The sequence below is a fragment of the Micromesistius poutassou genome, assembly GCF_964030765.1.
Source record: "Micromesistius poutassou genome assembly, chromosome: 10".
In the NCBI taxonomy this organism is placed as follows: domain Eukaryota; kingdom Metazoa; phylum Chordata; class Actinopteri; order Gadiformes; family Gadidae; genus Micromesistius; species Micromesistius poutassou.
The window spans coordinates 7634867-7657709 of NC_140280.1; the positions used below are offsets into that span (position 1 = coordinate 7634867).

The 22843-nt window shown below is 40.5% G+C and overlaps 2 protein-coding genes across 3 annotated transcripts; both read right to left on the reverse strand.

Annotated features, from left to right (window-relative positions):
• Positions 1-123: 123 nt before the first annotated feature.
• sms (spermine synthase) lies at positions 124-13747 on the reverse strand. 2 transcript variants are annotated; one of them, XM_084474103.1, is made up of 11 exons: positions 13569-13747; positions 7896-8016; positions 6962-7049; positions 6745-6809; positions 4922-5097; positions 3355-3511; positions 3022-3109; positions 2694-2808; positions 2270-2349; positions 1915-2030; positions 124-1067 (listed from the first exon to the last, which is right to left on the reverse strand). In XM_084474103.1, the coding sequence occupies exons 1-11, from the start codon at positions 13612-13614 to the stop codon at positions 1037-1039; spliced, it is 1083 nt and encodes a 360-aa protein (XP_084330229.1). In that variant the 5' UTR covers positions 13615-13747; the 3' UTR covers positions 124-1036. The 2 variants fall into 2 exon arrangements, with proteins under 2 accessions (XP_084330229.1, XP_084330230.1); XM_084474104.1 differs by lacking the exon at positions 13569-13747 and adding an exon at positions 8137-8245.
• A 1925-nt stretch (positions 13748-15672) lies between these two features.
• il13ra2 (interleukin 13 receptor, alpha 2) lies at positions 15673-20925 on the reverse strand (the record flags this gene model as incomplete). The annotated part of the gene is made up of 8 exons (XM_084473709.1): positions 15673-15837; positions 16279-16398; positions 17230-17270; positions 17395-17579; positions 18445-18556; positions 19554-19701; positions 20457-20614; positions 20841-20925. 8 exons carry the CDS (start codon positions 20923-20925, stop codon positions 15673-15675), a joined length of 1014 nt encoding a protein of 337 aa, XP_084329835.1.
• Positions 20926-22843: the final 1918 nt, after the last annotated feature.

Sequence of the window (22843 nt, forward strand, 5' to 3'; positions counted from 1 at the left end):
GTATTTGTGTTGATTATAAAGACATCTATATATTTAATAAAATGCTATATATAATATTTAATTCATGGAGCACTGGTGTGGTGGTATGAATGTGTGTGTGATGACGCTTCAGACACATTGGTACTGCAGGCATTTATTTTCATATTACTTTGGACAAAAGCAGTCAACACCCTTCTCTACTTCAGGTGCAGTCGGCCACTGTTCAACAAACTGTATAAAACCATATTTGTTGTTGAATAAATAAATATAACAATGGACCCCATGGTAAAAGCAAGCTAAATCCACTTCTTTCAAATGCACCAAAAAGAAAAAAAAGGTTTAAAAAGAAAACAAATGGAATCCAGCAGAAGGAACAAAAGGTGCCATGTAACAAAATAACATTCAATAAAAACCAACACAAGCACAAAAGTATATTCTCCAACAACCATCCATTTCCCTTTAACAAAAATAATCAAACGCATTTGTCTCTTGGGCTGCGGCGGCGGGACACGGACCCCGTCAGACACATCCTAAGGTGGATGGAGACTCAACTCAAGCCTCAAGTCACCGAGGAACCAAATGGAACACCATCCAGGCGACACGCTTGACGACTGCGCCGGGCCGTGCCCGCGAGGCCGACGGTGTCACGGGCCTCACGGGCACGGCTCACACTGGGGAGAGCTCGAGGGACAGAGTGGGTCCTCTACTGGTACAGTGTACAGTGGGTCGTAGTAGTATTGGGAGGAACATATTTTTGGGTACCGTCAAACCGATACCACTCTTATCGAGGTGAGCGTTGAGTTATGCTCGTACACCCCGGAACACATGCAAATCAACAAAGGTAGAAGTGCAGGAAGCACATAAAATAAATGAAGAACCGTTAACATAAAATGGTAAAAACCAAACGATCACTGTTGTTATTCTTGGGGTGGGACTAATATTTGAGGGGAGCTTGGTAAAACAGTGCCATCTCTCTCACTAGGGAGGAACTAAAGCAGCTTGGGGGGAGGGGGGGGGGGTCTTCACATTCTGTTGGAGCTCCCGCTGAAGAAGTGACTTACTTCTTCCACACGGAGTAGAAAACCCAGCTGTTGGCGTCGTTAAGGAAAGAAAAGAGATAGAACAGAGTGACAGCTTCAACACAATAACCTCACACACCCCACTGCCTTGGGGTTTATTATCACGCTGAACACGCGTTTTCCCTGGCGTGTCTGCGAAGACGGCAACAGGAGTGGCTCATCGGCGAAGCACCTCACAGCGCCTCGATGCCTTAAAGGGGTAGTTCGGATTTTTGGACATCGGACCTCATTTCCAAGTGAGCCAGTGTGTTATTTATCATTGGAGATCGTTTTCAACATGTTTCATTCAGTCCTTCTAGTTGCAGAAATCGCGGGTGCTAGGCTAGCGCAAGTTGACGGGAATTGCTAGCCTGCCAATAAAAACAGGTTTACCCACTCCACAGTACACCCGAGGCAAACAAATTCTAAAGCCAGGCTATCTGTAAATGTCTGTGTTGAAAGAATGTTAAAAGGAACACTGATGAAGGGCTAGACCCGAAATGTTTACCCCTTGGTTAGGTGGCCTGTAATTGTTGTTTCGGCTTTTAAAATACACTTTTGGAACTTCTCAGCTCTTGTGTGCGGTCTCCCCTTTCTTCACTTGAAAGAATGTTAGAAATAAAACTAAGTTCCGAACTACCCCTTTAATCCTCCTCGGCAAAGTTTTATGCTTACAGATCAATGCTTTGTGCTGGAGAGTTGGATTTCTGTGTATTTATTTCTAACTACTCCATTGAATATCGGCCCCTACCTTTGGACACCTTGACAGTGGTGACAATAAGTTACAGTCTAGCGTATGTGTGTTGGTGCACGTGTACAGCGTGTGTTTGCATATACAGCGAGTGTTGAGTGTGTGTTCAGGACAAGAGAAGGATACAGCTCCATGTAGGAGGGCACACACACCACCTCCTTGCTGAAGTCCACGGGACAGGACAGCTTCTGCAGCTGCTCTTCGTACAGATTCAACGCCTCCGTCAGGTTCGCACAGTTACCCTGGCAACCGCAAAGCGCCACATCCTCCTCATCAGTACCACGTGAGACAACCATGTCCCCATAGTCAATTATCATCCCCATAATGTGATTAGAATGATTGTCAATTATCCCCATAGTCAAGTATTATGGCCATAACAAGATTATGCAGAACATTACATTTATTTAAATATCCACCCATTATGACAATACCCACCCGGCCACCCAACCAACCCCCACACCCACAAAGAAAGAGCACCTACCTGTGTGAAATACTTTCCACTGGGGCGCAACACCTTGATGGACAGGTCTAAAATGAGACGCAGGAACTCCCACGTTGAATCTAGGACAAAGGGTAGCGTAAAGAAGCTCTTAACACAACTTTAAGCGTGATCAGACTAATCAAGTCAAATGTGGCCTCTCTTTGCCCAGGATGGACCGTATAAAACACCTGAAATGATACTTCAAACTACTGTTTGTTTCGGTTATTAATCTTATTTACATTTATTCTGACAAACTATAACAAGCTGTATTTTTAGGAGATCTGCATAACAATCGTTGACTCAAATATCTGCCAGAGAAACACCTCTGGCTGTTCCACTTCTTCACCGCATTATACAAGCAGGCATATATTTGCTCCCTTGTGCTTTGAAGGGAGTTGGGGAACTGGTTGAGTGCTACAAATACCTTCTTCAGGTAAGGTGGATATGGGGACAGCCGTGAGGTCATTGATGACATAATCGAAGGTCCGCCCCTCCTCCACATACTTCTTGAGCACAGGAACGCAGTCCTCCACCAGCACCTGGACGACACACACACAGTGACACTTAACACAATACACACTGGAACAAAGCCATGGGTTAAACACAGCGCGCGCACACACACACACACACACTAAAGTCCTTGAGACGACACTTAAATCATAACAAGTAATAGACATATAACCAATAGGCTGAATTGCCAGTGAGGACTGCCTAGAGTGCATGCATTGCTACACGGTCATAGTTCAGCTCACCTGATAACAATCTCCGGTGAGGCTGTCCAATACGTCTCCGCACGTCTTCCTCATGTGCTGTCGGCAGCCATCAATTACCGCCTCGTCAATGTGATGGAGGAGTTAAGGTTAGACGGCCTGACTCGAGGGGGGGAAACTGCCTCCAAAGCCTTTACTGTGGTTATTCTGGTTATGTTCGCATTCCACTTGCTGTGGGGACTGTAAACTGGCGTACACAGCACGTAAGAAGTAAAAATACAACTGAAATTACGTTGCGTCAGACCGGCATTACACAACATCTCATGACCCCAATGAGCCTGTCTCAAGACGTAACACCCCACGGCACAGAAGGATATCTCCACCATGGTGATCATCTTTGGCTTCAGTTTGACCGTCTCGGCCAGGATGCCTCCGTCTCCGCCCCCCAGGATCAGGACCTCCTTCCCCTCGTAGCTCTCCCGCCCGCCGCCCATGATGGCCTGGGTATAGGCGAGGTCGCTGTCTGCCATGTCTGGAACGTTAGAAAAACACACCCAGTGTGGCACTCCATAAGTAGAAGTAGTTTGTTACTGTACTGAATACAGTTTTGAGAATACACAGAATATGAATATAAATGGAACGAATGTCTACATTATTTCATGTATAATTTCTTTATTTGTTTGCATGCGTTGCTAAAAAGGAGGGGTTTATTATCCCTCACTAAAGTAAACAATTTTTATTTATGATCTTAATCACAAAGTCACCGCTCCCACTAAGTTCACAGATCAATGTATTCAACATAAACCAAGCTTCTCTTCAGTTCAACATTTACTTTGTATGAATGGTAGGGGTGTAACGATGATCGGTATGTTTTTCGGTACAGCAGTTTTTTTTTATTTTATTAAACAATTTGATTTTGATTTGATTTATTAAATTGTATCAAACAAATGCCTTACACAAATGAAAAGACTTGAAAAGATTGAGGATAAAAACACAATAAAGTCCAGGACTTATTTCCATAATGGTCCATTTATTTTTTTAATTATTATTTTTTTTTTCTCGGTACGTACAGAAATGAAACGTGCATCGAACCGTTAGACCTGTACCGAAATATTTCTGTTCAAATACACGTTTCGTTACACCCCTAATGAATGGTGAATTACATGGTAAGGGTTTGTGAATTTAGCATGTTTGCTCTGAGGACAGTAAGTGATTAATATGTGCAAACACGCCGTCCTAGTCTAGACACGTCGAACAGTGTACACACTGAAGGGCATTTCAAATGGAGCTAAAAGAGGAACAATTTCCATGTCAGAATTTATCATCTTGGCATTCAGCCTAGCACTACGCTATGCCCTTCCCCTTGACACAGCTCACTCCTCCCACCGTTATCAATAAAGTAACACATTTCCAGTTGGCATGCCAATAGACAACAATAATTATTACATTATCATTGTTTACCAGAATCCTTTGATTATTCCAAATTATTTAGAAAAAAATTATAAAATCTTTAATTGTAGTACAATTTGTATGCTTTTGGTAAACACTGATGTTAATATGAATTACTGAGGGAACATAAAAGTGAATCAGGGGGAAAGATGAGAACTAAGTGACAGCTGACAATACAAATATAATGAATTAGAAAGGTTACATGGAATGAAAAGAAAAACACCATCACACCAAACAAACACAATCCCAAACTACGACACACGCCATAAAACCCAAACCAAATAATCACCATAACACCAAACCATCACTCTAACACCAAGCAAACCCCTTAACACCAAGCTAACTCTAACCAATTACCATAACACCCAATTAAAACCATCAAACGACAAACCAACACCACACCTATCGACTTCACACCAAACAATCACCATCCCATGAAGAAAACATGTCACCCAACAAAAACTGAAAGGGCACACGTTCTGACTGTACTTACTGACGTCTCCATTGAGGACCAAGATATTTCCAAACTGCTGCGAGTGTAATATCTTGATGTTTTGATAGGCTGAGTCCTTGTCGTACAGCACATGGTCGATGTCGTACTCCACCAGTCGCCCGTCTGCAGTGGGCCAGTAGCGGTCCACAGAGGCCCCGCGGCTAATAGCTGGTAGTCTGACCACACAAACATAGGGATGAATACCAGGTACTCTTTGAACAGACACTTTATCCAAAGCACGTTTATTTTAAGAACGTCATTAACACTAGAAATGTGGACCGCCAAGCAAATGTGAGTGAAAGTACACAGTACAAAACCTGCGTGAAAACGATCATAAGAAGAGTCATCAGATCTTTTCGGATTCCCATGGAGAACACCCTTGATTTGACTGAATTGGCAACGCTTACTATGACTGGCCACAGCGATGACTCTTTTGATTGTTTTTGTGGTGCATTTCCCACAGGCATGTAGCTTACACCCATGGTGGCAGTCAACAGTTTGGCTTATTTTACACCCAGACGCTGGCGTCCTTTGGGTGCTGGCCCAGGCGCTGGGCTGGTGCACACTGTTTTGCGTGAAGCTACTTGCTATCCCGCGGCCCGGGCTGCCTTTTGATCCGTGCCCAGTTCCATTATCAGTACAATTATTTATTTCTCGGGATTCCTTCGCCCGCTTGCGCACTGATTGTGAGTACATGTGCATTGAACCGTTGAGTGTTGTAGCATGTCGTAAAGCAGAGCAACAGGCCCATCTGCATGTTAAACCTCTCACCGTGTAGCCCTTGCCCATCGGCTCTGTAATGCCAACACACCCTATCACCCTCCCTCCCTATTATTAGGGAGAGAATCGTTTCTGGCAGTTTTTTCTCTCTAAGGAGTAAGGAGATGTTTGCCCGGTTAATTGTGAGTGTGGCATTTCCATACTTCAATAGAGTGGTTGAAAAGCATTGACGTTTCAGTGGCAATGTGTGCTTAGGGATTTCTCAGAGTATATCAGAGTTCACTATGAACCCCGGCTGCCGGTGTAATGGGTATTTCCATAAGACTGTTGTTTGCAAGACACTAAAGGCCAATATACACCAGAGCCGTTTTAGACACGTTTATTAGTCAGCCGTCAGACGTCCGACTTCAGCTAGAGATAGAATTCCATTCAAACTAGTGCACTGATTTACACCGGCAGCGTTCTACGCCCGTCTCACAGCCGACCAAAACTTAACTTAGGCTTCACTTCTATTTTCACGCGTTTCTGAAGTGTCTCGGTTATGATGCGTAGGCCTACGTATTATCTGAGGAATCTTGAAAATATAGCAAAATAAACAGCGGCGGTGTGAATTGACATACATTACGCTGACGACTCTCTCTCGCCTGCGGTGTAAATTCCCAGTAAGACACTGGGACCCCTTAGTTATTAACTATGGTAAGGCTTATGGCCCTTGAGGGGAACCTCGACAGCCTCGGCTGACTCAGATGCAGCAATACCAGGAGCTACTCCCGGAGATGCCTGAAAGGAGTAGTGTCATCCCTATCTGCAGCTGTGCCCTCAAGGATGTTTTATTTTAAATAAGAGATGACTATTGTGGGGCCGAGAGGGGGGATTGAAATCTGGGTGAATAAATAAGTATGCCTACTAGATTTACCACTGTTAAAATACCCTGTACAAGACTGTATATGACTCCTTCCAAAATTATATGCATTAACCAACACTTGAATGTGAATACTAAATACTTCAACATGTAACAAACAAAAAAAATGTCACAGACTCAGTTAAACTGTTCTGCTGAGAATTTAAAACCAAGAAGAGTGCACCAGTTTTACACCACTCACCTTTTGACTCTGGTAATAATGCCTCGTAGAAGATTCTCCAACTTTGTTTCCAGTGCATTTAAAAGCTGTGGGACAAAACAGCGTCTTTAACATTCAAACATTAAAAACACTAAAATCTCGTCTTGGCAGGCAAGCAACAGTTCGTCACGTCAAGTCGAGTAAAATTACAATAGGCTTATGAATACATAGAATTATCATCAAATATCTGAGCACCTACATTGTCTACTTGAGCGCTGTCATCGCCTTCGTAACACTGGAGATCAACAGTGACCAGCCCGTGCGTGTGCACACGCAGAACAACAAATCTGGTGAGAAAGAAGACAATGACAGATGACAGAAAGAAGTGCCATGATTTAGAAAGGCCATTTTGTTTGGTGTGTAGAATGTTGTGACCCAAACCGAAAAGCAGATGGTTAATTGTTTTACATACAGCGTTGAAAGAGAAATTATATGCTAGAAACAAAAAAGGTACTATGAAACCGTTATTTCAGTTTGGCTTTACGCTACCATTATTTGTTTGTTAATTATTCTACTCCCATCTATCCCTGCAAGGAGGCATCCCTCCTTTGGGGTTTACTTTTGAGGGGTTGGGGGATATGCAAATACAACTGTGGAACTTGAAACCTGAAATACAATATGCCCTTCAAAACAGCTCCTCCCTGGCTACAGGGTACAGGTTTGGCCAGGAGCCATCACGTACAGATTACAAAAGAGTGCTGAGAAGGCTTCATGGAACGTATCCCAGCCATCATTCAACAGCTTTGTGTTGAGAGGTAATCATGTTAGATCAAGGTCAGTTTGCACCACCGACTACAGACAGTGAAACAACTACGACTAACGACACAAACGACTAGCAAACATTCATTTCCAATGGAATCCCAGTGGCACACGGCCACAGAGAGGGTGCAGTCTGGACCAAGAGCAACTTTAGCAGACTTCAACTTGATGTCAATATCCAATAATGATTTTGGGTAAATGAAAAAAAACATCGTTCACTGACTGATAATATATACACATGTACAGAAATGTTGCTCCCATGTATTCATTGTGATCGCCTATGCTCTGAAACGCACATCAACAGCCTCCAGAATGTAACTTGACGTGCGGAAGTGTGTGCGCAAGACGACATTGAGAGTCAGAATTCAACTGACCTGCCCTTTTTGCCTACGAAGGTAGCAAGGTGTCCGTGTCCCTCTGTGTCGTGGACAGTCTCTGTCATTTCCTGTTCCTGAAATATGGATTGTAGACCATGGACTGTCGAAGTACAGTCAGCTGAAGAGAAACCAAAGCACAGGGTCAAAACAGACAAGCAGCCGTTTATTATACCAAAACTACGTGCTTTCCATTTGCAAATAAGTCAATGGAGGTATCAATTTATATAACTGGCTAAACCTAGGGTTTCGAAACTGTGATCCCAGCAGCAATTTTCAGTAATGTTCAAAGTTATTTATTCCCACAAAGGTGAACCTTCCTGGTACCATTTTCCATAAAGAGCTTTCAATGTTCATAGATGATACAATTCTCAACTTTGTCTCCCAAAACCAATATTTGAGCATGTCGTTGCACACAGAACACAAGTTCAATAAAGTTCAGTCGAACCGAAGCTTTACCTTGTTTGCACACATTATACAGTAATGTGGATCCCTTGGAGTTATACAAAATCGGTCAGTCTGATTATTAAGAGGCAATCTGCCTCAAAACTTTAAACACTTTGAAAAACAGGCCCAAAGCTTTAAAAAAAAAAAAAAAGGTATTAGTCATCACAATCATTTTGTACATAGTTACGGGCTGGAAAATTTTGTAGAGTGTTAATCGCCTCATCTAAAGTAAATGAAGCTTGCATCAATCTTGTAATCTTGCCGAGCCAAGATTACATAGATGCAATCGCCTGTGTTCTACTAGACAGGTAAGCACCCATTTGGATCACGTTATCGGAATAATAGTAATGACAGCAATAATAGAGTGCAGTAGGGCTGTCAAAGAATAGTCTAAATTCGAATATATATTCGAATAGTTTTTAAAGACATTCAAAGGTGAAAATTAATATTCAAATGTGGAAAAACACACACACCCGTGGCAGCCGCATCACTGAATGAAGCCTGCCATATTTGGGACAAGAGTTGGGACCTTAAATTGCTTGCACAAAACTCCTGATCAGCACTCAGCATTTGTTTATTGTTGTTAGGGTGGAGCGAGAGAGAGAGAGAAAAAGAGTGAGTGAGCGAGCGAGAGCGAGGTCTGCGGTCTTGGCCATTAGTTCATTTACTTATTTTTGATATGTTGTCAAATATGTTTAAACTTAAATAAACTACCTATACAAGTAGTTATGTCTCGTATTAGTTTGTCCTGTTATTGACGTAATGCACGTCATTGACATAATGCGCAAATATAGATATTCGAATAGTTTGAATATATGTGGGTTTTTTTTGAGTGAATATTCAAACGTAATTTTTGAACAATTTTGACAGACCTAGCGTGCAGTATATTATTTTGGAAACTGTTGGAAAACTTTAACTCTCCTCAATGTCTATAGTGTAACAGTATTATATGATAGCACAATGCAGTTAGTCATATTGTAAGATCCTCCTCATCCTTTTCAGGAATTAAGAACGAGTAATGTATTTGTATCATGTCTATCAATTTTGACACAAGTTTCATCTCAAAGTATAACAGAATACATATTTTTGGTAAATATATATAATTGGGCTAGGGAATTAGCTTTTGTGTGATAATCAGAAATGTTATCTGTATTATAACATTGTAACCTTAAACCTTATGTAGGCCATCAATCACAGTGATCGATACATAGAATAAATAAACACACTTTTTGAACCATCATCATATGTCATTCATATATATCTAGACAGAAACAGTGGGTTGCAAAAGAAACAGGCTAACTTAACTAAATACAAGGGTTATGTATTCTATCTTTGCAAAAAGTTGGAATTAACATTCCAACTATTATTAACAATGACTGACTAAAGCCAATCTCTGATTCAGTGCTTTAGCGATCCACAACATTCATAAACCATGACTATATTCAGTGTTTGGTGTACGGTAGTGAGCTCAGGCTACGATTACACAAGGCATGTTATGAAAGATTGTCTGTTAAATTGTATCCCGTGCCTTCCTGGACCATTCACGTCAACTCCTAGCAAAAGACCTTGAAAGCTTGTATATACTGAATCTGCTTGTATACTCTGAATCATAATACTTAATCATCAGTTCACAAGTTTTCTGGAGCCTGGAATTTAGGACTTTTCCATGACAGTAATAGAATCTGAGGTCCTAGATGTCAGATGACATTTAACTGTATTGAGTGTATTATCATTGACTGTAATAGCAGAAGTTTGATATGCTACTGTTCCGTCTGAATGAATAGTGGTTTGGCCTAGGGCTGTACGGTATGGATTAAAATGTATATCACAGTATGATTTGAGGCATAGACGGTAACGGTATTATATCACAGTATGTTAATTGTATCTTCTAATTTAGATAAAAATGCTTCTATGCTTCTTCTTGCCGTATAGTTTTGGCATCTTAATTTGACTGAAGTGTGTGTGGGCAGGGATCGAGTGTTTTGACCATCTCTTTGAAAGTCCTTTCTATCGCCATTTTGAAAGGGAACCATGTCCTTACACAGGTACCTGTGATAGAGTTTGTTATCTCGTTCCACCGCTGGCTTTTTTTGTCATAAGGACTGGCTTTGGAAAATCCCTGCGTAAGCAATGTCTGAGATGCAGAGACGCACTTCACGCTACCATTGATTTTTTTTTACTTGAAAACAATATGAACATTTTCTATAAAGAAATGTCTCGTACCGTGTATAAAAAACATTGCTTCTTTATTTTATCAGTCATACATAGTATGGAACCATATAATAAATACGACAACAATAATAAGAAAATGTACAAAACATTTACTGACAATTCACCATTATAAAAAGGAAGATATTCGTTAAGAGGATAACAGGAGTGATGTTGCTAACAGTAATGTTCTGTGCCACCAGTATACTAAAATTCGGGCCTGGGAACCAAGGTGACACAAGTTGGTTGGTTGTTGGTGAAGCCATGTATGGGTATTGTTCGATAACAACCCTGCCTTGGGGCTTACGGGGGAATCAGAGGCAAGAATATACAAAAACTGTTTGCTGAAGCTGGAAAAGCAGGTGTTCTGCAGACCATCTCTGCTTTTGTATTACTTTGTTAAAGTTCTAAATAAAAGTCTTAAACTTTGGTCAGTGGTTTCCTGATCTCTTTCCTTGTTAACGTTTAATTGTTGTACTTTCCACAACAACCCCTGCTATAGGAAGGAGTCCAGGTCATGGACAGTATTGACACATCCAATGAGGAGATGTCAGTCTTCCTGCAACATACAGTATTCACATGTCAATTGAAGCAGTTACAAAAATGTTGAGATACAGAGAGGACATGTTCAGCAGACAATATTTATGTGGCTACATTGAAAGAGCTGCCATATGTTTAACTTATTAATGTTTAGTGCATAAATCATTAAGAAATATATTTGTTCAGGTAAACAGTCTTCATCCTGTACATACTAACTGTTGCATTCTTTTTAGGTCTTGTGCTAATGCATTACAACAAATGTTTGGTTTAAGACCATGCATATGGCAATTTCATACATACAACATTAGCAGTCATAAGTCAGCCTGTTGCACCAGCTGTGTGTAATTTCAAACTTAGATTTCCACCACAGTAATAACTGTTACAGTACATACAATATTTAGTGATATTAAATGTTAATATTGCTCTAACTTACAACATGGTGCTATGATGTATTACATTCTAACTATGTTTAACACGCTGAAAAAATATATTTTTAGCATGATTGTTTTGACCACAGAAAACCCCGCTGGGCTGCCCCACAATTTTAATTTAATTTAATTTCTCCATATACCGTTATGTACAGCTGTTTCGGTAATCGACTCATCTAAACAAAGCAGGTTAACGCTACTTTGCCTAATGCTAGTTGCAGCAATTTCATGACAATGAAAGGACATTACGTGATTAAGCGTAACGTGAATAAAACATTCATACATTACCTCGTCCGTGAACATGATCGCTGCGGAGTAGCGTCAGATCGATTTTCAACCGAAATGGTAGGGAAGACATAAGCCCACACTTTAGCAGCCCACACTACTAAGCGACGTCATCAAACTAAGACTTTTTTTTATGGTTTTGATTGAGAGCCCCCTAGCGGCAGAAAAGTACATATTATACCTTTAAGAGAAAACTAATTAAATTCACACAAATCAATGTATCAGGAACTTACTTTCCAAACAACCATTGGAATCCTCGTTCGAACATGCTAATAAAGTATCATACATAAAGATACTTGATTGAACATTTATAAATACGGGGGCCTTATTGGATAGTTTATACCACCAACACAAAATGTATATTATTGTATAATTATATTATTTATTTTAAAAAGAATCCCTCTTTCATCCAACCTGGTAAGATATTGCTCATTTAATCCCATTCACATGCGAGAAACTAAATATTAAGTTTGTTTGGTTGTTGTTTTATTTGTGCTGAAACCATATAACAAAAGGTTAATGTATTTAACTTATTCATTTTTGCAGATTGGTTTAAAATAACATAACTTAATAAAAACGTCTGCATCTATGTTATTGTTTTAATGCAAAAATAATACACTTTTCATTCTAGATTAGAACGCCTGCGAGCGAGGTTATATTCTAGGTCGGCCTCTGACCTAGAATGAGAGAGCACATCTGATTGGCTACAACGACATCGGCCAAGTGCAGTGAAACACGGTATGAAATCCATAAAGCCGCGACACTGATAACTAAATTATTAGAGTTTAATTTGCAAATCCAAAATTCTCATGGGTTGCAAAAGATTGGCAACTGTAGTTTGACTAATTTTTTGTAGTTTTAAAACACAACCTAATGTTACACCGCACATCTGTGCGGTGCGCATAATGCCATGCTTCATGAAACATAATGACCCAGTGCAACCCACATGCTCATTACACTTCCCAGCACTGCTGGGTCGCCAACAATATGGTCCAGTAACCAATCAATCAACTAACCAATCGTGCGATCAATCGATCACCCTCTCTCTATCCCCTAAAAACACAACATTACATATCATTACATATCATTTATTGTTAGGATGTAACCTTTTGTACTCTAACTTTAAGTTGAATAGACAGGTGTCGCGCTACTATTAATCAACAGCAGTAACGTTACGAGTATTGTTGTTCATATTTTTCGCTATATTGTGAGTCGTATCGAATTACCTGGAAAATACCTAAGGGGAAATAAGTTTATACCGTGAACAGTTTATTTCAAAAGAAACACAAAAACACCCACAGCTGCCTACCAAACGTACTTTATGACACCGTTGCTGTTATTAAAATAATTTGGAGAAGTAAAGATGTGCGTGATGCTGCAGACGCGAACTCGTGTCGGCAGAAACGTGAATTTTAACAGATAGCTAATAATGCTACATGCTAAGCACATTATTAACAGACTGAAAGTAACGCAAAGACATCAGGGTTTGACTGTCATTATCGGCGCCGTTTCAAATAAGCTGGATGTGTTTTCTAAAATAAACCATCGCGCTAACGATGAACAACCGTGACGGGTTTGTCACAAAGTAAAGACGCCACATTGTAGGACTAGTTTAATCTCGATGCCCGTGTTACCATTACAATAATATTTTAACATGCAACCTAGCACATTAATGCGGGCTAGCTAGCTAGCATAATGTGTTCTGCTGCAGTGCTCCCGTAACCGGCATGTCGCACAACAGATCCGGTACTCGTTGTTTTCTTACCTGGGGCAGAGAGCTTGAAGTCAAGGGTATAATGTCGCAAAGCCATAATTGCCTACAACCATCAGCCATGCCTGGGTTAGCAGGCAGCCGGCGGTAAACGGGTAATCGCGGGGATTGAGAGCACAGAGCAAGGGTCCTATCGGTTGCAAATGCTGTGTGCGGTGTGCTGGAAGCTACATTCTGTAGGGCAGTAACCTCGTTCGCAGGCGTCCTCGTCTCACGACAGAACGCCTGGGACGGGATGCTCTAAATCAGCGTTATTGCCCAGAGAGAGGGCGGGACGTTCAGTTACAGTGGGTTTAGCGCAGAGAGGGTAGAGAGAGGGCGGGACGTTCAGTTACAGTGGGTTTAGCGCAGAGAGGGCAGAGAGAGGGCGGGACTTTCCATAGAGGGATAGCCGCTTCCGTTATATGTTTCGGTTATTGCTTTGTCAAATTTTCGTCAAAATTCATATTTATTCTCATTGTCATTGTTGTTGTTATATTTCATCATGCTTTGACTGTTATCGCCCCGTAGTATTTTAACAGGCGTACATAGCTCATAGGAAGTCAAAGACCGGAAATTGCGTTGCGGCAGGCCGGTATAACACTGCAATACAGGCTCCTCTCTCAGCCTAGTGCAGGTAGGTCTATGAGCGCTGTCCTGCCACCTCCGGGAAGGAACATACTATTGGACGTAGGGGCTCTGCCAAGTGGACTTGGGAGTAGCTGATATGTTAGAGAGAGTTAAGTTTAGGTGTTAGGTTAGAGATAGTTAGGTATAATCTTAGGAATGGTTAAGTTTGGGAATTAGGTTAGAGATGGTTAAGTTTATGTAGGCCTACTAGGTCAGAGATGGTTACGTTTAAGGCTTGGGTTCGGATTAGTTGAGGTATTTTTAGATAGGGTTACGTTTATTTATTAGTTTAGAGATTGTTCAATTGAGGATTTGGATTATGGTTAGTTTAGGTATTTTAGATGTGGTTAAGTATTTTTGCCGTATTTCCGGCCCAATAACCAGCGCCATCCCGTACTGGTTATCTTGGGTGCATGTCACTTAGGGAAAGGGGTGTGTCATGTTGTTATGTGGGTGTGTCGGGTAGAATGCGAGTCCGCAGATACTCCCTTCTCGTCTAGGGGGGCACGCCATAGATTCACCCACCCTACTGTGCATATCACATTTTCAAGCTTTTGCAATGTTTGCCACTCAACCCCACCCCCCCTAAAAACTAGTTGAACTATACTGTTCTCTGATAAAGAAGGAACAGGGAAGATTTGCAACGTTCGGAAGGGAGGGGTATTTGATGTATGCAAATGTATTAACAATGGCTGATTTGCATGCATGGTTACTTGAAGCTATCACAGAAAATGTAGGCCTACACATAGTTATAAATTACACAACACACAAATTATGTATATTTGTATTCATAGGCCTGATTATTTATTGATCGAAAATGTTTGTACAAAAGTCTTCCATTGGTTCTGTTTATCTGCCTCAATGTTATCTTCAGCGGCTCATCTGATTCCATTTCAAAGTCGCTGTCTCTCCATTTTGGATAAAAAATATTTGTTTGTAGGTTCAATTCGCCCTGGGACAGAAAGCTTTCCCAAAACAACATTTAAATCTGTTCCTGTCTAAGGCAACAAACAGTTATTTAACAAGCCCAGGATCAGTACAAATTTAAACTATAAAATGGGCTACCAAAACCGGTAGGATTAGTTGCCAAGATTGAATATTACATGTGTGCAATCCGCGCTCAATAGAGAGGCCTAGAGGCCTAGTTAAACTAAACGTTTTGCGGGTCTGTATACTGTTGGCCTCTAACCATTAGATGGCGCCAGAGCGCCATCCATCTCAGCAATGCAGGCGATAAATCACACACACACACACACACACACACACACACACACACACACACACACACACACACACACACACACACACACACACACACACACACACACACACACACACACACACACACACACACACACACACACACACACACGGGACAAGGATTTTCCTCTGCATGTGTGCATTTAAAAAATGTCCAGCTATAATATGACAAGTAATATATGAACAACTGAATTTCTGAATGAACTAATCTTATGAACTTTCTTATGAACTAATCATCTGCGGTAGGATTGTCTTTTTGACATTCCCAGTGACTCCAGTCACTCCAAATTCCATGTTTGGCGCAGTAGTAGGCCAGCTTCGAGCGAACCCTGTAGCAAGTCCTCTCTGTTTCGTACAGGATCCTCAGGCTTGTTTCCATGGTTACTGTCCTGTTCTGCCGGGGACAAATGCAGTCAGTGTCATCATAACCTATCCTCCTGCGATCACATCACACTCACAATTTATGGCTCTCACCTTCCATAACAGGAACCTAAAACAGGGATTAAACGTTTAGTGATACCTTGTGAATACTTATTCATTCCAATTCTACTCCAATACTATTAATTTACTATTAATTCTGAATAAAATACAAGCTACAACTGGGCTAGTGTAGTGGCTATAGGGTGTTCGACTCCCAGACAAAAAGTTACTGGGTTCGATCCCCAGACAGGTCAGTCTGCAGCCTAACCTGTGTGGGCATCCCAGAGAGCAAGATGCACCAGCCCACCACACATGCTTCTTATATGATATATACCGACTCCCTCAATGGTATCCATGAAAACAGCGTGGACTGGAGTAGACCAGAGCATATGTTTGAGGGGAGAAGGTTGCCTACCCTCAGTTGGCTGCCTTTGGGTCCATCTGAGATATGCTCCACCTCCCATTGCAGACAGTGACCGGGTATCCTCCCAACTAGTTGTGTCCACTCAAGCTGTAAATGGGGCTTCACATCGGTCTGCAGGGTCACATATAAACACATACACACACATACACACGCATGTATATTTCCAAATATGATGGAAGTCAACAAGCAGGATTTGAGAGAGGCTACCTGCTCCTTAAAGAGTTAGCCGGTTTGCTAAATTCCAAGGTAATTGTTGCCATTGTCTAGTTCAACATAAAAATGAGCCATGATTTTTGTTTAACTCACCTCATCTCACAGTTTAAGTGCAATACAGGTTAGAGCATATAGGAACTTCCTCCTTCATTTACCCACGCAAATATTTATGTTGCTCTTGACTGAATTATCACACTGCCTATAACGCAGCCACAATTTTCACTCCGATTTCCAACCCGATCGCCTCTCAGTCTCTAAAAATCAATGAGCATAGACAGTGGCGTGTAAACCCAGGGTTGAAACTTGTGGATTTGTTGGTTTATGGGCAGTTGGGGAGTTCAAATGCGCCCTCTTGTGTTGGACAAAACAAAGATACGGGAGCCTTTAAACCTTGTTTTGAATATAATGGATGTCAATGGCTCGTTAACTGCCCATTTTCGGTACGTGAGAGGGGGTGAGTTGAAACAAATCCTGTCTTGTCACAGTGCGTTTACATGACACTCAAGAAAGTCTAATTATTGGTTTAGTCCAGAAACCTTTTAGAAACAGACATTTCTTGTGCAAAATTTTAAACATGAAGTTTGTTCAAGATGGGATTAAAATAGCTAAAAACGGACAAAGGTTGAACAATTTAAGCAGCTTTAGCATAAAAAATATATAAGAAGCATTTTTTAGGGAAAATATCACAAAAGATTCCAGAATCAAGATGGATTCATTGATTACACACACCACAACTTTGAAGCCGAGTTCCTCTGTGGCTGCAGGCTTCACTGCACAAGAAAGGAAACATTCATGAGTCATATCAGGGTTGAGGAAATGTACTACTGGCTGAGTAATCATCATGAAGTTAGACGAATGTTTGATCTAATACTGCCAGTACAACAGGAATACTACCATGGTTCTGGATTTTGAGGTATGAATACACCGGTGTGGACGCCCTGCTGGGAGAAGAGCTGTTGACGCAGATGCTGACAAGTGAAAAGACAGGGAGCTGGCTCCTTGTGAAGTTGCATCCTCTGCGAGCGCCGTCATCGAGGATGTACTTGGGACATTCCCGGGTGGCCCCAGAGTCACCGTACCTTGGGGGGTGGAAGTAAACAATGACCTTGATTATTACCATGAAGTGAAGGAAATTATTTTTATGTATTTCATTATTTTTCAAATATATTTAATATAATAAATATATTTGATAGAATGGTGGAATTAACCTGTGAGAAGAGATAGGTATACACTGCCGTTATTTAAGTTTTGTTGAGTTTTGTGAGGTGTAGTGTTGAATGGTTTTAGATGAATATTGTTGAGTGTAAGTATACACTCAACAATATTATTATTATAAGTATATTAATGTACCGTAAAGTAAGTAGAGTACAGTTATGTATAGTACAGTAATGCAGTAATGTACCACAGAGTATTGTAGCATGCAGTATAGTTATGTAGTATATTAGTGTATAGAGCAGTAATTCTCCCCTAGTGGGTTGCGACTCATAAGTGGTGGCGACAGCATTTTGAGTGCATATGCCAAACCTTAATCTTTAGAAAGAAGCCCATGAATTAAATAATGAATGTTTCAATCTTCATTCATGTTTTAATGGCTTACTATTTCATTGAGTTAAGCCCCAATTATTGCAGCTTTTTGTTTGCTCAATGTTTTAAACAGAAGCACATTGTAACATTGCAATATTGGTAAATAAATGTTCTATTGGGTCGTGACTTCATGACTAATGACTTATGTGGGTCCTGAGGCTAGACAGCTGGTATAGAGTATAGTACAGTATAGTTATTTTGTCTGAGAGTATATGTATTATTATTATTACGTGTCTGTAGAACTGTAGAAGTGGAGTAGAGTAAAGTAGAATAGTTATGTAGCGGAGAATACAGAGAGAATAAGGTATGTATGTGTATGTGTAAGTATGTGTATCTAAGGATATGAGTATAAGGGTGTACCAGTAGTAGAGGCGGTGTAGTGAGGTGTGGTTGGCTTGTTTCCAGGTACACTCAGTGTACTCCATCCTATGGAACACACAGCCCAGCCACTGTACAACAGGACTACCCAGACCTGGAGAAGGAGATAAATACACAATGAACAAACAGCAGCCCAGTCACATACATGACCACACATTATCACAAGTACCCCTAGGTGACAGGATAATGTGGTGGTTAGGGAGTTAGAGTCCTAGCCGAAAGGTTATTAATTACGTACAGTATATATGATGTATCTGAAATACCGCCACTTTGGATAATAGCATCTGCTAAATTAAATAACAACATAGTAACACTCCCATAAGGAACGATTAGTGAGGGTATTTCAAGCCAATCATTTTATTCAATAAGCTGCTAGCTTTGACAGTTCTTGTTCGAGGATACCCCCTTCCAGGGACAGTTGGCGCAGAATGGGGCAGAAATATAACAATACAAATCAACTATTATTATCATTATTATCTTCCTAATAGGAACCACATATTTCATCAAAATGAAAAACGGTCTCATATACTGTTATTGGACCAGGATAAATGCTAACTTAATAATATGAATAATTATTCTGATACACATTTATGAATGCTGTCTTTCAACTATGGGAACAGCCTATTTACGTTAAGTTTCAGTAAAACTGGGATTGGCAATTTTGAAAAACCAGCCAAAGTTATCTAGAATTTTAAACTATTCCATGGGAAAAAATCCAACCGCTCCCTTCAGGCCTTCAGTCGAAGCCCCTCCCCCAAAACATATGACTAGTCAACTAGCTTTTAGTAATATGTCTCACCAGCCTTGATGAGGACTCAGGTCTTGCGCGAGGAGTGCTCGCAGGTAGACGGCTAGTAGTTAGACTGGTAGGTAGGGTATCCAATCATTTAATCCAGGCCGAATTAAATGATTGGACAGTTTTAGGACAGGCCTGTGACCGCCAGAGATACGAGACTATTTTTCTTTTTTTGTCAGAGCATTTGATTGATTTATTTCTGTTGTGATGTTAAGAGGGTTTCATGATGATGATGCTTCTGTAGTAAATTGACTACCCAAGCTGTTATGAAAGTGCTGGAAAAGGTCTACATTACCAGGTGTTCTGACCACTTCTGCGTATCGTGTGCTCTTGACTTCCGTGTGGTTTGTGCACGGACCATTCAACAAGGAGTGCACTCTGACTTTAACTTCTTTTGACAGGTCGACCTGGATACGACGACTGGTACCGGGGGTTTGGATAACCTTTTAAGCGACACAACAACGACAGTCAATAATGTCGATAATCGTTTACAACAGACATGGGAGTACAGAAATCTCACTCAAGCAGAAGTACTGTTACTTTACTCAAGTAGTAGTAGAATTACCACAAAAAATACGTTATTCTTGTAAAAGTAAAAAGTGTTCATTTAAAAACGACTTGAAGCTATGACTTCATTGCTTTCAACTAAACATTTTCAAGCAACCAGAAAATAATGGTGAGGCAATAATGTGTGAGTAGGCCTATCTGGACCAGCAGACTGATGAGCAACGATCAGTAGCCTAATTGATGACCGACTGAGACATGTATACATGATGCAGAGCTGCCAACTCTCACGGTTTCACCTTGTGTGACACACGTTTTTGCCTGCTTACACACGCGCACACGCCAACGAAAACACAGCGAAAACCCAAAAGTTGGCAGCCCTGTACATGTATTCTTCTTCCTTAAAACAAAATTAATGTGTGCACTTTAGGCATGATTAATGCTTTTTAAACATGTAACTAAGGAGATTATTCAGCTAAAAAATAAACGCGAAATGATAACATTTGAAAAGTTTTTTATTTTTTTTTATTTTTACAAATTTTACTTAAAAAGTAAAATTAGCCTACACTAAAAAGCTACTCAGGTATTTGAGTAGTTTTAATTAACATATTTCCCCCTCTTGCCGATAACGGTAGGTCTATGATTGTTGAACAGTGGATTTGGGTGATGGATTCGCAGAGAATAGCCCACTTACAGACCACCTGTTGTGGTAGGTGTTAAAGTAAGTGAGGTGGAAGCGGACTCTGCATGCGGGGCCCATGTGGAGCAGCACACCGTCCGGAGGGCTCCACTTGACGCGTAGGAGTCCCAGGTAACCGGGATCCGTTATCTGCAAGTCTTGGGGAGCTTCCACTGAGGATGGGGAAAGTAGGCAACTAGGCATATAATAGCCAATATTTTTTATTTGTATACATTTTTCCTTCCCCCTATCCCACACCACACGACCTATACAATATATCATATCTATAAAACAAAATATAATTAAAAGTTTAAAGAAAATGAGGCACACTATCTATATGTGATGAGAACATCAATATTCCTATCACATAATATAACGATGAATATGAAGGTAACTTACAGGTGTGCGTGTTGTATACCAAACTGGAGCTGGACTGTAGTTGAAAAAAAAGCAGCAGCAGTGACTTCCACTTGTATCGCTCCATTACGTTGAGGTGGAAACAAACCAACTGAACACAATTCTAAATATTGTACACAAATAAGACGGGAGAAAGATACTGTAATGAGCGAGGGGTAGCTCCCTTTCTCTTAAAGCAGCCTATAGAACACACCCATTCAGAGATTCTCTCTCTCTCTCTCTCTCTCTCTCTCTCTCTCTCTCTCTCTCTCTCTCTCATGAGCAAGGGGTTGCTCCACACACCCATTCAGAGATGCTTGCCTTGCATGTCACTACATGTAAAGTGAGGCTATGTTACTGGGAAGTATTCGGCTTCTACTCGATAGTTCTACAAATAACAAATAACAAATTCAATTGTTTACATCATCACATCAGTGGATGTATTTTTCAATATTTTCCATGATAAAATACATGTACATTAAATGTTAATAAGATGCCACAGAGTGCATGAAATTACAGCTTGTATGTACAATTAATCTGATGTTGATTCTGAATGTTTTCAAATCTTATCAACCCTCCTGAGTATCAAATACGTTTGTTTAAGTAAAGGATGTGGGTAGCATACAGTATGTTACAAAGCGATAAAGAGTTTTAAAAATACTTTTTTTTAACTTTATTGTTGGTTGATATACAATACAATTAACAATGAAATAAACAACAATGTCAGTGAATGTAAAAATAAAAGTGACTGAAGCTGAACTGAAATTAAAATAACAGAAGACTACATTGTATTGCAAAGACTTTTTTTTTGTTGACCTTGTTTGTTTATTTTTTTTAAGAAACCTTTCAAATTTATACAGATAGTATGTACAGAGGTGGACAGGTTTTTTGTATTTTTTCATGCATTTCAATTTGTCCTCTAATGAAAAAATGCATATATACACATGAACTTTTTTCGGTTCTGTTGACTTTTTTTATTTACAAAAATAGGCACAGCCAGTGAAGCAGTTTGACACAAGCCGTCACAAGCACGGACAATTTAAAGTGAAAGTGACCTTCCTGTTTCATCTTGAATTCGGGTCACTGAAGACTTTCTAGGAATATACGGTGGCTCTAAAGCTTCAAATATCCGACATGCTTAACCCTTTCGGACTCAGCCAACCACATTTACCGCTCCCCAGCGACATTCGAAATCGCATTGCACTTATTTTCTCGTCTAGCACAATATACGACGACACCAACATGTTTCTTTTCGGATTAGTTTTATCCAGCGTTTCCTGATCCTTTAATCGGACAGGAAGCGAAAGAGCGCTCGTGTGACGGCATCCCAATACGAACCACGCAGTTATTGCGTTCACCTCACACCCAGGAGCTAGGGGCTTCTGGGTGTTTAAGTCTTTCTAATTACATATGTTCGTATTGTCTTACATACTTCAACAGGTTTACGACAAAAAAAAAGGATTTCCTTGACTTTCAAAATGAGTTCCTCAGTTCCTATGTGTAATTCGTGGCACAATTCAAAAGGGATCATGAAAAACAATCCTATACCCGTGTGTTACTCAAAGTTCATTCCCTTTGGATGGCATGTCTCTGAATAACACCAGGCTTCCTACAATTGATAATACAATCTGAAGTTTGATAATTTATCTCTCTCTGGTGCAGCATTGTTTTTTGAGAACACATTATTTGGATTATGCTTATTATTGATGGAAGAGATACATGTTCAAGCTCACACAAGCTTCGACCAATCATCAATTCATGTTATCTTTTTTTGGCCCAGTAATAAGCTAGCCTGGGTATACCCATGCTGTCTTGCGCGCAAATTCATTTCGCTCTTGAGATTTGGTCTGGCGTTAGCCAGGCTAGTAATAAGCCTATTATTTGAATACATGGATTCTAGGTTGATAGTAAAAACAAAATGACAGTAAATTAACAGTCATAGTCACCATTTGACATGTGATGCTGTGTAATGGTTTCACAATTTCAGCAGAATAACTGAGTCAAGA

Coding starts and splice junctions, on each gene's coding strand:
- sms (XM_084474103.1), bottom strand. CDS start 13,614: ATGGCTTTGCGACATTATACCCTTGACTTCAAGCTCTCTGCCCCAG. Junction 5,098..6,744: donor ATTATTACCAGAGTCAAAAG/GTGAGTGGTGTA, acceptor TTGTGTGGTCAG/ACTACCAGCTATTAGCCGCG. Junction 1,068..1,914: donor GTGCCCTCCTACATGGAGCT/GTATCCTTCTCT, acceptor CGACGCCAACAG/CTGGGTTTTCTACTCCGTGT.